The sequence below is a fragment of the Cynocephalus volans genome, chromosome 6 (assembly GCF_027409185.1).
Source record: "Cynocephalus volans isolate mCynVol1 chromosome 6, mCynVol1.pri, whole genome shotgun sequence".
Classification (NCBI taxonomy): Eukaryota; Metazoa; Chordata; class Mammalia; order Dermoptera; family Cynocephalidae; genus Cynocephalus; species Cynocephalus volans.
In genome coordinates, this window is record NC_084465.1 from 66767627 (window position 1) to 66780154 (window position 12528).

General features: G+C 35.2%; 1 protein-coding gene across 2 annotated transcripts in view; it reads left to right on the forward strand.

The window, feature by feature from the left end:
- The window catches only part of VPS50 (VPS50 subunit of EARP/GARPII complex), a 120932-nt gene that overhangs the window by 44829 nt on the left and 63575 nt on the right, over positions 1 to 12528 (forward strand). For both annotated transcript variants that reach the window (XM_063098871.1, XM_063098872.1), the window contains exons 13-14: positions 8924 to 9056; positions 12308 to 12399. In XM_063098871.1, the coding sequence (XP_062954941.1) occupies positions 8924 to 9056; positions 12308 to 12399 (225 nt within the window). The remainder of the gene's footprint in view (positions 1 to 8923; positions 9057 to 12307; positions 12400 to 12528) is intronic.

Sequence of the window (12528 nt, forward strand, 5' to 3'; positions counted from 1 at the left end):
CCAATCTGAATATTGGTCGAAGAGAGAAACCTTATCATTTCAAGGTATATTACTATTTACTTGAGGGCTTGCTTAGGTCAGTTTTATAATAAACTAGGAATTCATCTGTCAGATTTACTATTATCATGTGTATATAGGGCCTAGCTAATTTTCTTGTATGTGAATTTTAATATTGATTTCTAGTTATTTAAGGTAAAATAGAAAGTGGGTTTTGGAAATTTTTATTATTATTAAAACTTAATGATCAAAAGATAGGTAGGGAAAGTTTATCCATCCCTTCCTTTTCCCATGCCATTTACTTTCTGGGTTGTCAAGAATTGTGACAGGTCTGAAATTTTATTTTGTTTTCAAAGTGAAAAGCTAGACTATTACTGTTTCATGGGTGCTGGAGAAGACACTAGACTCCATTTTCTTAGCACTATGACTTGCTAAGTGTAAACCAGTTTCCTTTTCATTACTCAGCTTCGTTAATCAGTAATCATTTCAGCTCAGCAAGGATGAATAACACTTTGAAGAGTTTATAGTCTAGTAAGGTTGCATTAGTCATGATTAGAGGTAGAGTATGAAAAGTTTAAACAGCATAAGGTGTCAAAATGGTCAATACGGTTCTTTAAGGCTTCTAAGGAAGGAAAAACTGTACCTTATTGTTAAGAGGAGATGGCTACTTTTGAGTTGGGTTTTGATTTCAACAGGCATAACAGGAACAATGTATGTGGATGGATCCAGAAATACAGAGAAAGTAGGAGCAATGGCATGAATAGGAGAGCACAGGGTAGGTGAAATGTATAGCAGATTGTCTGACTTGGCTTAACAGGATTTTAGTTTGGTTGTTTGGTTGTTTCTAATGCATCTGAGACTAATAAGTGCCTGTGGAGCACATGCTTTGGGCTGTAGTTATCTGGGTAACCAGCTTTCCCTCTCTTAGCTAGAAGTGGAGGGGTTTTCTATGCACTTGAAACTGGCTTGGATATGGCAAGGCCTGTCTACTGTCCCAAGTCTAAGAACTCTTAAAACTATCAATGTAATTTGACTGCTGGGTGATTTTTTTGGGGGGTGGGGGTGTGGGGAATTATGGGTAAAAGTTAAAGAGCCAACCTTTTTTTAGAGGTGGGACACAGCCACTAGCAATTTACTTGTAGAAAATTGTACTGATAGAGAATTTACTGGTACAAATTCACTGGTAGAAAACCATTTTTGAAACCTGTCAAAAAAGCCTATTCTTAATTTGATATTGTTTTTATATTTTTAAATAGTGCCCTTTTTGTGGACTTCGCATGAGGGGTTAACAGCATTTTATCACTTGAAATTTTGACAGATAATTATATATTCTGATTACACATGCTTTGCTTTTATAAAATAAAGTTATCTATTTGATTAAGACTATTTAACAGTAGTTAGAAAAACCTGAGAATGGTACTAAAAGAGAATTTTCTGTTTCACAATTTAATGAGTACTAGTTACTTAGTTGGGTGCTAGTTACTTAGTTCCAATTTGGGATCATTTATATCATATATTACATGTCCTTATGTGTGTGTGTACATATATATATATATTTTGTATTAATGATAAAGTGTTTGGCAGATGAGAATGACTAGTTTTCCTCATGATATATTTGTGTTTTTAAATCATGAATGAATACAGTCATGTATGAGGAAAGTTTTGTTAGAAACATATGCATATTTTTGTCTATGGAGAGTCATAGTTTTTAAAGCTTCAGAGAGACTCTAGATGATTTGCTTTAACTCTTGGGGTTTAGAAACATTAAGTATGCAGGAGTCATGACCAAGTCAGTCACAGAATTGGGCCTTGTCGGGTCTGCCGCCGGCCGACCCAAACAGCCCTAGCCTTGTTCCTTTTGGTGGGCGAGCGAATGGCCCGGATTCCTCTTTCCCTCCAGCCCAGATTCCTCTTTCCCTCCGGTCCCCTTTGGAAGGAGACGGGGGAAGAGAGCCGTGAAGAGAGGTGAGCACAGCCGCTGGCCCCAACCAGCCCGGTTTAAAGGACACTCAGAGGCAGCGGGGGTTCTGTTGAGCAGTTCCGTTTATTATCACACAAGCACTTGCTTTTAAAGGCAAATGGGGAAGGGAGGTTTTTTACATAATCCTATCAGCTTAAAGGTCAAGGGCATGCATCCTGTCTCAATGCCTAGCTATTGCAACCACGCAGTGTTCACAAGCGCTGAAGCACGTATTTGTATTTGGCCAATAAGGGCTAAGGCAAGGTTCCCGCAGACACTCCCACCCTACTTCCTCCCGGGGCCGTCTTAGGCTGCCACATTAATACGCCCTTGTGGGCCCATAATGGCACCACTTGTAATGTCACGTAAGGTGGCATTAGTTTTTAAGGCCCGACAGGGCCTCAAACTGGAACGTGTTCCATCCAGGTCAGTGGTCTTTCCGCTATACAGTACCATCTTTCTGGTTTCTGATGGTTAGGAAGTAATTAAGATATTCATATTTTGTACAGCTTGGCACAGAAATAATTAGAGATTGGAAGGATCTTGTAACTGTGTGGCCCAGACACTTGTTCAGATCTAGAGTTCAGCACCCACCAGAGGTGTTTGTAGCTCCCTGGGCCTAGTGCTGTTTTGACCAGCAGCATATTTCCAGATACGAGTCAGATAAGGAGGAGAGTCCCCAGCAGCTTATGGTAATGTGAGCACACAGTGCTAATGTTCTTACTGATAACTCTTTGTTGTTGTTGTTGTTGTTTCTTAAAAGATGACTGGTAAGGGGATCTTAACCCTTGAGTTGGTGTTGTCAGCACCACACTCTCCCAAGTGAGCTAACCAGCCATCCCTATATAGGGATCTGAACCCGTGGCCTTGGTGTTATCAGCACCACTCTCTCCAAAGTGAGCCATGGGCCGGCCCCCTTTGTTGTTTTTTGAAACCCATCTATCAGTATTGGGGGGGGGGCTGGTGGAAGGCACTGAGAGTTTTGAATTTCTGTGAGGTTTCCAAAACATCTGTTCCCTTTATGTTTGTTAGGATGTGATTAGAGTGCTAAATCTAAATGTGAAACAAGAACAAAATAATGCTTTAAAGATACTACTGAGAATTAACATTTTGACGTTTAATATTTTTCAAAAGCATCTTCCTGAAATTTTTGTAGGGATTTGGTAATAGGGATTTCTGATGGGTAGACTAACTTCAGCCTCTTTTTTTCATATTTGCCACTTTGCTTTTAAGCAACTTTAAGAAGATAACATTTTTTCAGTGTGTGCTTCAAATTCAGAAAAGCTGCTTATATTCATTTCTGGATTTACACTGTTCTCTGAAAATAGCCTAAACTTATTATTGTTCATAATTAAGGCTGAGATGTTGCTGGTTTTGATAAGCTTATTTCGTCAATTTTATTTTGACCAGGTAGGTTGGTTGGAAGGTGCCAGGTGTTACTCTGAGCTGATAGTGCTGAGATGGGAAGTCAGATCTATGGATTTTGTGAAAGTGTTAATCAGGATTGGATTAAGGAACCTATTTTGGTGTTTGAATTGTGAAGCATGGTGGAAATGCTGTGTTGAGTTTTTTGTATAACATCTGAATTTGTGAATCTGCTCCAAATCCTGCCTTCTGGGATGTTTGTTGCTTTTTATGATCACCAAAGTTAATAGACATGTATGTTATCTCTGCTGAGGGTATGCTTTTTAAAAAAAATTTAGGTTACTTAAAATATCCCTTCTTTTCTGCATGTTTTTTGAGATACTTCTCAAAAGACCATATACCTTTTTTCTCTTTTGCCCTCACCTCACAACCTTCACTGAATAAATCGATGCTACTCGCTTTCAGTTAAGAATAGCAGTGGAAAATATGTCTGGAACATAGAGAAATAGTCGATAACTAAATTTTTATTTCCCTTCTATTCTTTTTAAAAAAATTTCAAAACATGTTATTTAATTCTTTGGGGTGTCTTGCTGTGTGAATATTTTCTAAGTTGATGCATTCAAGACTTGCTATTTTTTTAGATATGTGATATGAACATAGAACTGGAATTACGGTATGGTGCTGCTTGGCTGTGATATTCCTGGTCTTATACCTGATGAGTCCCCCATTAATTGGAACTTGAACTGAGTTTCAGTGTTAAGGATTTAGTAATTGATGAATGACTTAAACCAGTGATGAGATAGGAAGATCCAGGTATCTCTAACACTGTTTTATGAAAGGTGAAACTGAGAGACAGAGTGGTTTATTGACTAAGGGCATGTGACTAGTAAGTTATGGAACTAGGGCCAGCAGGAACCCAGGCTTTCAATTCCTTGCCTTGGTCTCTCAATTTTGCTCTGCAGTTATGAAGAACTAATGTCTGAGTGGAAGTTGTATGGGCTGTTAATCAGAAATTCAGGTCCTCTTCTTGACCTGCTTTTTATTTTTTGATTACTTATGCAGTTATTTGCCTATATGTTGGTTTCTTTGAATTTCTTGGTTATGGTTCGTGCTTGTCTGTGTAATTAGATTCTCTATTTGAAATTTGGAGGTGATTTTATAAAGTAATTAGAAAATACTTGTGGCAAATGATTTTAGTTATATGGTATTAAAAGCATGAGAAGAACTTGCCCCTGTGAGAGCTGATACCAGTTGGTTGCATGGTATAGGGGAGAGTGGTCCAATTTTTAAATGAAATGACTCTTTTAACTTATTGCCAGCAATACGTCTTCAAGTACAGAGATTAACGTATCTGGGTTTAATTCTATTTAAAGCATTATTATTATTATTTTTTAATTTACCCTACCTTGCCTTTTTTTCTTAAACTATTTATTGTACTTGTATGTATTTAGTAAAATGGTCTCTACATTTGTTTCTATTTTAGAATGTAAACTTAGGCAAGAATTATCTTGTTATCTGGTGCTGAGTATATCATAGTCTTATGTTTGTATATATGAATATATTTGAAGATAATAATATTTGGGTTCTTTTGGGAGACTTAGGCACACGCAGTAGTTTAACTAGATCTGCTAATTATTTACACTGCACATTTTAGTGAGAAGAACTTACTATATACCTTTATTACATAATTTCAACTTTTTTTGAAAACATTTTACATACATATTTCTATGTCTATATCTCATTCAAACCCATTAAATTTCAGCAAATCCTCAAGAGAAAACATAGTAAACGACCTCCTTTTCCTCGAATAAATAGGCAAATAATGTAGCTAGACAGTGGTTGGATGAAGAATAGAAGGTAGTAGGTCTTAGGTCTAAGTTTCAATTTTCTGGTTTGCTAAACTGTGACAGGAGTAATAAAAATTATTTGGTGGACTATAACACGGTTATTTGTATAGTAGTAATTGTTCTTTGGGAAAAAATATGACTAACTCTGCCTTCTTATTATCTACCAGAAAGAATGTTAGGATACTTAGATTAAATTTATTTGTATGATATAAGTTTGTGCAAAGTTGAGTTTATGAAAGTTAGAAAAATTGACTTGCAGGGGAGTGCCTTTATTTGGGTGAATGATTGCTGAGTTGCAGCACAGCATGTTTTGTGATTTTTGCTTTTCTTTGTCCTCTGCTTCTAGCCTTACTCTGACTTTGTGCATCAGTGTTGGTTTTCATTATGTGTGTGGTATAACAGATGTTAGGTGAAATGATGTGGTAAAAATAAACCAAGGAAAAAAACTAAAACAGGTTCATTTTAAATGTAGCAATTATAAAAATAAGCCTGAGAAATTACCCCAAATTACTTTTTTTCACAACTGCATAGTACTCTTGTGTGTGTATGAATGATAGTTTATTCTACCAATCTCTTTTGTTCAGACATTTAGATAGATTCCAATATTTTGCAATTATAGATAATCCTTTAACGAATAACTTTGTGCCTATGTGTTTGTACATTGAGGTATATCTTCAGGAAAAATTCCTGGAAGTGGAATTGCTGGGTCAACGGGAAGATACACATGTAGTTTCGTTAGATAGTGCCAAATTCTCCTTCTTGGGAATGGGGTTGTATCACTTTGCGTTCCCACCAGCAGTGTATGAGAGTGCCTGTTTCTTCAAGCCTTGCCAGCAGAGTACATGGTGTCAGAGATAAACACAGCCAGATGCTAAAGTGCTAAAGACGGATTTTAATTAGTAATATACTATTGCAGTAGGGACTCAACCTTGATTTGTGCAGAGGTGACTGGACATTTTAGAGGGAGAATGAGGGAATAGGAAGGGGGGTGATTGGTAGCTTAGTAGAGTCAGAGAAGTGGTGATGAATTACAAAAAGTAAGAAGGGGGTTGGTCCATGTGAAACCTATCTGGGTTTGCTAACTGGTGCCTATTGAAGTTAGGCTCCTCCCCTCCCACAGAGGCTGGGACAATGGGGCCTTTCAGCTGTTAGCTAGAACAAACAGTAAATTCTTTTGGCAGCCTTGAGTTTCTCAGGCAGGCACTTTAAGGAGTGCTAGGGTCATCCTAGGGATACAGTCTTGAGCCATTAGAAACTGTATTAGTGTTTTGTTCAATTATTTTTAGGCCAAGCTTGAGGCCTCATTGAGAAGAGGGCTCAAGAGGAACACAGATAGAGTTTGGTTGAGGAGAGAATCTTTCTCAGTGGTAGCTTTAAAATTTTTACCAATCTGATAGGTGGTAATTTGTATCTTATTGTAGTTATATTTATGTTTGCCCTATTACAAATAAAGTTGAATGTGTTTTCATTTTTAAGGTCTGTCTTCATATCTCTCTTTGAGAAGTGTGTTCATGTGCCTTCTTCCAATTTTTCTATAGAATTTTTGGTCTTTTTTCCTAAACTTTTAAGAGTTCTTTATAAATGTAGGGCTATTAGTTTTTTATTGTGAATATATGTTGTAAATTTGTCATTTGTCTTTTGACTTTGCATATAGTGTTTTTTGCCATGCAAATTCTGTTTTTATTAATTACTTCTGAATTTGAGTTGTAATTAGAAAGGCTTTTCCTATATCAAAGTTAGAGAAGAATTGATTTATGTTTTCTTCTAGTGCTAGTATAGTTTTGTTCTTTACATTTAGATCTCTTATCCATTTGGAGTTTATTCTTGTGTATGGTGTGAGGAGTGGATCTAATTTTATCTGTTTCCAACTGACAATCCAGTTGTCCCAACACTATTTGTGAAAAAGATTATCTTCACCTAAGTGATGTGAGATGCTGTCTTTATCATACACCAGATTTTTATACAAGGCTGGATCTATTTCTGGACTTTTTTATTAGTATCGCAGTAAATTTATAAATTAACTTAGGGAGAACTGACATTGTGATGACATTGAGACGTCCTAACTAAAAGTAAGGAATGCCTTTCCATTTGTTCAAGTCTACTTTTATGTCTTTCAGGAGTTTTTCATAGTTTTCTTCATAGAGTTTTTGATAATTTCTTGTTAAATTTATTCTTAAAAATTTTGTCTCTTCTTATTGTAAGTGGAGGTTTCTCATTCAGTATATCTTCTAATTGGTTATTATTTGTATATGAGCACTATTATTTTTTGCATGTTAATTTTATAACCTGCTACCTTGATGAATTCTTTTATTGTTTTAGTTTTGTCATTGATTCTCTAGAAATTTCTAGATATAAATTAATCATAAGGTAAAAACAGCTTTATTTCTTCTTTTCCTATTCTTTAGCTTCTACTTGTTTTCTCTGTTGCATTGGCTGGTCCGTCCAGAACATTGTTAAATAGTAATGGAGATAGGGGCATCCTTGCTTTTTTCCAGGCCACAGTGGTTATGACTTAAAGTTTCCTCATCTTAAGGAAATATCCATTTATTCTTATTTTCTCATGAGTTTTTATTAGGAATGAGTGTTGAATTTTGTCAAAGGTTTTTTTTCAGCATCTTTTGAGATAGTCATTTGATTTTTCTCCTTAGACCTATTAATAGAATGAATTGTATTAATAGACTTTTATAAGATTTATTTTACTACTTCCCAATTTAATTTCAAAGACTTGACATGCTAACATGAGAGTGTTCTAAGTCTTACAAATTAATACTTTTATTAATTGCTAAATAGATGTTTTAGTAAATGAGGAGTTTAGAGGAGGAAGAGATCATTATGGGGAGAAAAGCTTTTTGAAAGAGGACCACTACCAACTGTGACATCCTGAGCACCAATCACATGGTAGCTATACGTGTTATAGCTTATTAGAACTAGCTGTTTACCTTGGAGAGCTTACTTACACCAGAGTCTTAGCCTTTCAATGTTTTATCAGCATGATCAGTCTTGGTAGATTGGTCACAAACTAAAGAAATGCTAGAAATCTCAAGTGATAAAGCAAATGCTGTATCATGACATGCAAAATATGTAATATGCCTGCAAAATAGAATAGAAAAAGGACAGAATGGCACACTAATTGTTTTTACACAGGAAGGAGAGGGAAAAAATCCATGCATTTCCATTAGGGATAAGATTTGGGATCACATATTTTTCATAGCCTTGTTTATGTAAAACATTACTTTAATATGTTATTGTTGGATATAGATTATCTGTATCTGTATGATTTAAAGAATTTAGAGATTGTCAAAGGTGTTTACTTAATCTACACAAATGATTGAATTGCAAATCCAACTTTATTTTTGTAAGTTGTGACTCAGGTCCGAGGATAAATATAAAGTTGTGTTTGCATGTTTAGAAACATGTCTTTGAAAAAATACATTTGGCGAAGTTTATGCTGCTATTTATGAGAACATTCACTTTCAGTAATTTCTTGTAGACTGTATGGTTCTGTGACTACAATTTGATTTGCAGTAAATGGACCCATTCCTAATGGGTACTAAAAAGCCATGTTGAAATGAGAATTACTTGAAAAAAGTTTTCTTACTGTTGAATTTTCTCCTTAGATATGTTAGTGGGAGGAATTTGCTTATTTATCTCTTAAATTTTTAATGAATTTGATTAATAACATAGCATTTTATTGTGATTAACTGTAAGTGTTAAACATAATAATTCAAAAATTGGCTCTTCTCATTTTCTTCAGCACGTTACACCAGACAGCTATATTCCATGCCTTGCAGACTTGTGCAAAGCACTGTGGGAAGTTATGCTCAGCTATTACAGGACTATGGAATGGCATGAAAAGCATGACCATGAGGATACCGATTCATCTTCTGGTAGGAGATTATTTTGATATATATTTTTTTTTAATTGAACTATAAACATGCCACACTTCTGGAATAAGAAGAAAGAAAAGGAGCAGACATGCCATTAGGATTTTAGGGACTATAGTAACTATAGGTTAAATGTTCAGCGAAGAAAATGATTCAGCTTCTATAAAAGCACCATTAACTTTGGGAATTAACTGGACCAAAGGACTTTTTAAGTGGCAGCTAGTACCAGTTTCTAGGAGTGACTGCTGATGGCTTTAGGACTGAATTATTGGGAGAGTTTTTTTTTTTTTTTTTTTTTAATTTCTTTAATATTGCTAGTTGTAAACTAGGTAAGATATTGGTCTATGCAAATTTACTATGAAGTGCTTAATGTTCAATATTAGTCTACTTTGCTAATTTTCAAGTTGTATTAATAAAACTAGATTCTGTTTATTTGCTGTGTGTGTTTATTTTGTGCTTATAAGTCTTAGTGCTGACTACTACAGAAAGATGTAGGCATTTGATGGTCCCTTCTGGAGAGTTTAGTGGGACTGTAATGAGGTCCTTGGTAGTCTTTCCAAAGTGTAATTTTTGGGGGGTTGGGGGGCTGCAGGGAGCTGGCTGGTACAGGGATCCAAACCCTTGACCTTGGTGTTATCAGCAGCACCATGCTCTAACCAACTGAGCTAACTGGCGAGCCCCAGATTCTAAAAATTAACTATAGTCATACTTTCTTTCCTGAAAATACAGCAAGACTTACAATTTTATATTAAAAATAAGTGTTAAAATATTCATCTTTGAATGGAAAATACAACTATGGTATAGGCAGCTAAATAATAAGAACAAGTCTTTGGGAAATCAATATATTTACTAGGCATTCTATTTAAATTGCCTCATTTGTATAATTTTATATCTTAAGTGATTATCCTTGAAAAGTAGCTAATATTTAGTATTCAAAATACTTTAAAATGCTGATAAATGATTTTATCAGCATTTTATTTAAAATAAATTATACTGCACAAGGTTTTTGTATACTTATAATTTAATGTAGCTATTCAACCAAGTTATTTTAATAACTTCTAATTTCCCGGGTGCTTGGTGTCTGTGGTTGAGTGGGTGGAGGAAGTACTTACATCTCATTGTTTGATTTCAGTAGCTTAGAAGACATTAATCTTTGTCTTGACTCATAAGAAGGTTATAAATATAGAAAGCAAAAAATGAGAGTGAAATTTTATGGATGGATTTTCATCCATTTAGAAATATTGTTGGGAAAGGAAAGGAAGGGAGAGAAAGAGGAGAAAGCAGAGAGAGGGGTGGGCACTAAGCCAAGATTTCAGGCCGGACTGTTTTTACCTAACCCTTATATTCTCAACCCTGTGTTACTTCTGGGATCATGGGCTTTGCAATTTGAGAAGTCTGGCTTCAATTTTTCACTGCCATTTTCCAAAGGTGAGAACTTAAAAAAGTTACTTTATCTTCTTCAGTGTTCAGTTTGCTTCTTAAAATGGTAGGCTAAAAAATAAACAAAGAAAACCCACAGAGAAGTAACACAGCTACCTTGCAGGATTGCTGTAAAGTTTAGAGAGAGTATGAGGTACCTCTATTAGTTATTGTTAATATCATGAAAGGGAATGGATCAAGAGATAATTATAATAATAATGAAATGTATATAAGGTTTTTGTTTTGTTTTGTTTTGTTTTTTAATCTCAGTTTGCTTAAGGAATTTTTCCTGGGCTCACTGAGATTCCAATTTTCCACAAAGCTTATTCTGTTTTGGCAACCTTTATATTTTTCCTAGCAGTGGACAGTTAAGACATTTCAGCAACTCTCCTTTTCCTTTTCTAGTACATTATTTAAAGGAAAACTAAAGGAAAAGTTTGGAACAGAATTAACACATGCTTTTAGATATAAGTTAAGAATTTAGGGGACAGTATTTATATATTCATGATGGTGAAGCTTGCTTTTTGCTTTAAGTCAAGAGTTTACATTCTTTGGAGTACTGAGTCAACTTAAAACACAATTTGAGCCTTATATAGTCAGTTCTCTTTGCCAAAATTTCTTGACCTTAATCCGTAAATTTTTTTTTTTTTTTTTGTCGTTTTTTCGTGACCGGCACTCAGCCAGTGAGTGCACCGGTCAGTCCTATATAGGATCCGAACCCGCGGCGGGAGCGTCGCCGCGCTGCCAGCGCAGCACTCTACCAACTGCGCCACGGGCTCGGCCCTTAATCCGTAAATTTTAAGAATACAGTATTCAGGTCCTCTGATTAGTCTGACAGTCAGCTAATAGTATCTAGGACTTTAAAAAGTAATTTATTCATCTGAAATTAATCCTTTCGTATTCATATTCAGGAATAAAATTGCAGGAATTAGTAACTTGAAAATTACTCTTCACAGAAACTTCATAAAGCTGAAGAGGCCTCTAGAATTCATCTGCTATAGCTCTGTAGTGATACTCTTTGATGCTGTTCACTTTAATGTTCCAAAATAAAACTCTAAAGCTGTAGTTCAGGTGTACTGCCCTAAGCTTCTGGGTTCCTAACAGCCAGACCATGCATATGATAAGGCTTAAGCTCTCAGAATGCACAGAGTTAAACTAGGCATGTATCTGGGACCTGGCCTGTGCCAGGGCCTTTTAGTAGTTACCAGACAGGCTCCCTGGTAGCCTAAATCAAAATGATAGTACACTCAGTTATTTCAGTTTATTCACACAAAGGTGTAATCTTTTCAGTACAAATGTGTATGTGCATTCTCAGTTGTTTTTAGGGGGAGCTTTGTTTTGAAGCAGACCATTGATTATCTGGAATGGATAAAAATATTATTCATCATGAAAAACATAAACTGTATGTATCATTACCTTATTGCACGAGAAGTTCTGCAATCTGTACTCTTGTTAACATGCATATTGATAATTGTATTAAGTGGTCCTGTAATGTCCTGGCCACATACTGTCACATAATCTTACAATAGGAAGTGTATGACTATTGAGAACCTAGTCTTTGGGACCATACTACCTGAGCTGGAATCCCAGCTCCAGTCACATTCAAGCTGGGTCGTCTTAGGTGTATTTTGTATTTCATGATCTGTGTTTATTTATTTTACCAAATGGGTGTGATCCTAATATGTATTTATTGACATTGTTTTGATTGTATAAATATTGGATGTGTTTTCTATACCTTACATAGGCTCACAATATAAGAGAGGCCAGATGGAAATTATTTGGAAAACAAAAACATGAAGTAAATCTAAACATTTATGCCATCTTTTTTTTTTCAGAAGGGAATAATATGATGGCTACTGAAGAAACTAATTTTGATCGTGGCTACATTAAAAAGAAATTAGAACACGGACTTACACGAATATGGCAGGTTTGGTTTTTTAAAAATTATTTCTCACAAAAAGACAAAAAAAAAAAAAAACGTGCAACAATAAAAAAAAAAGTTTAAAAAAAAATAAATAAATAAATAAATAAATAAAAATTATTTCTCACAGAAGCA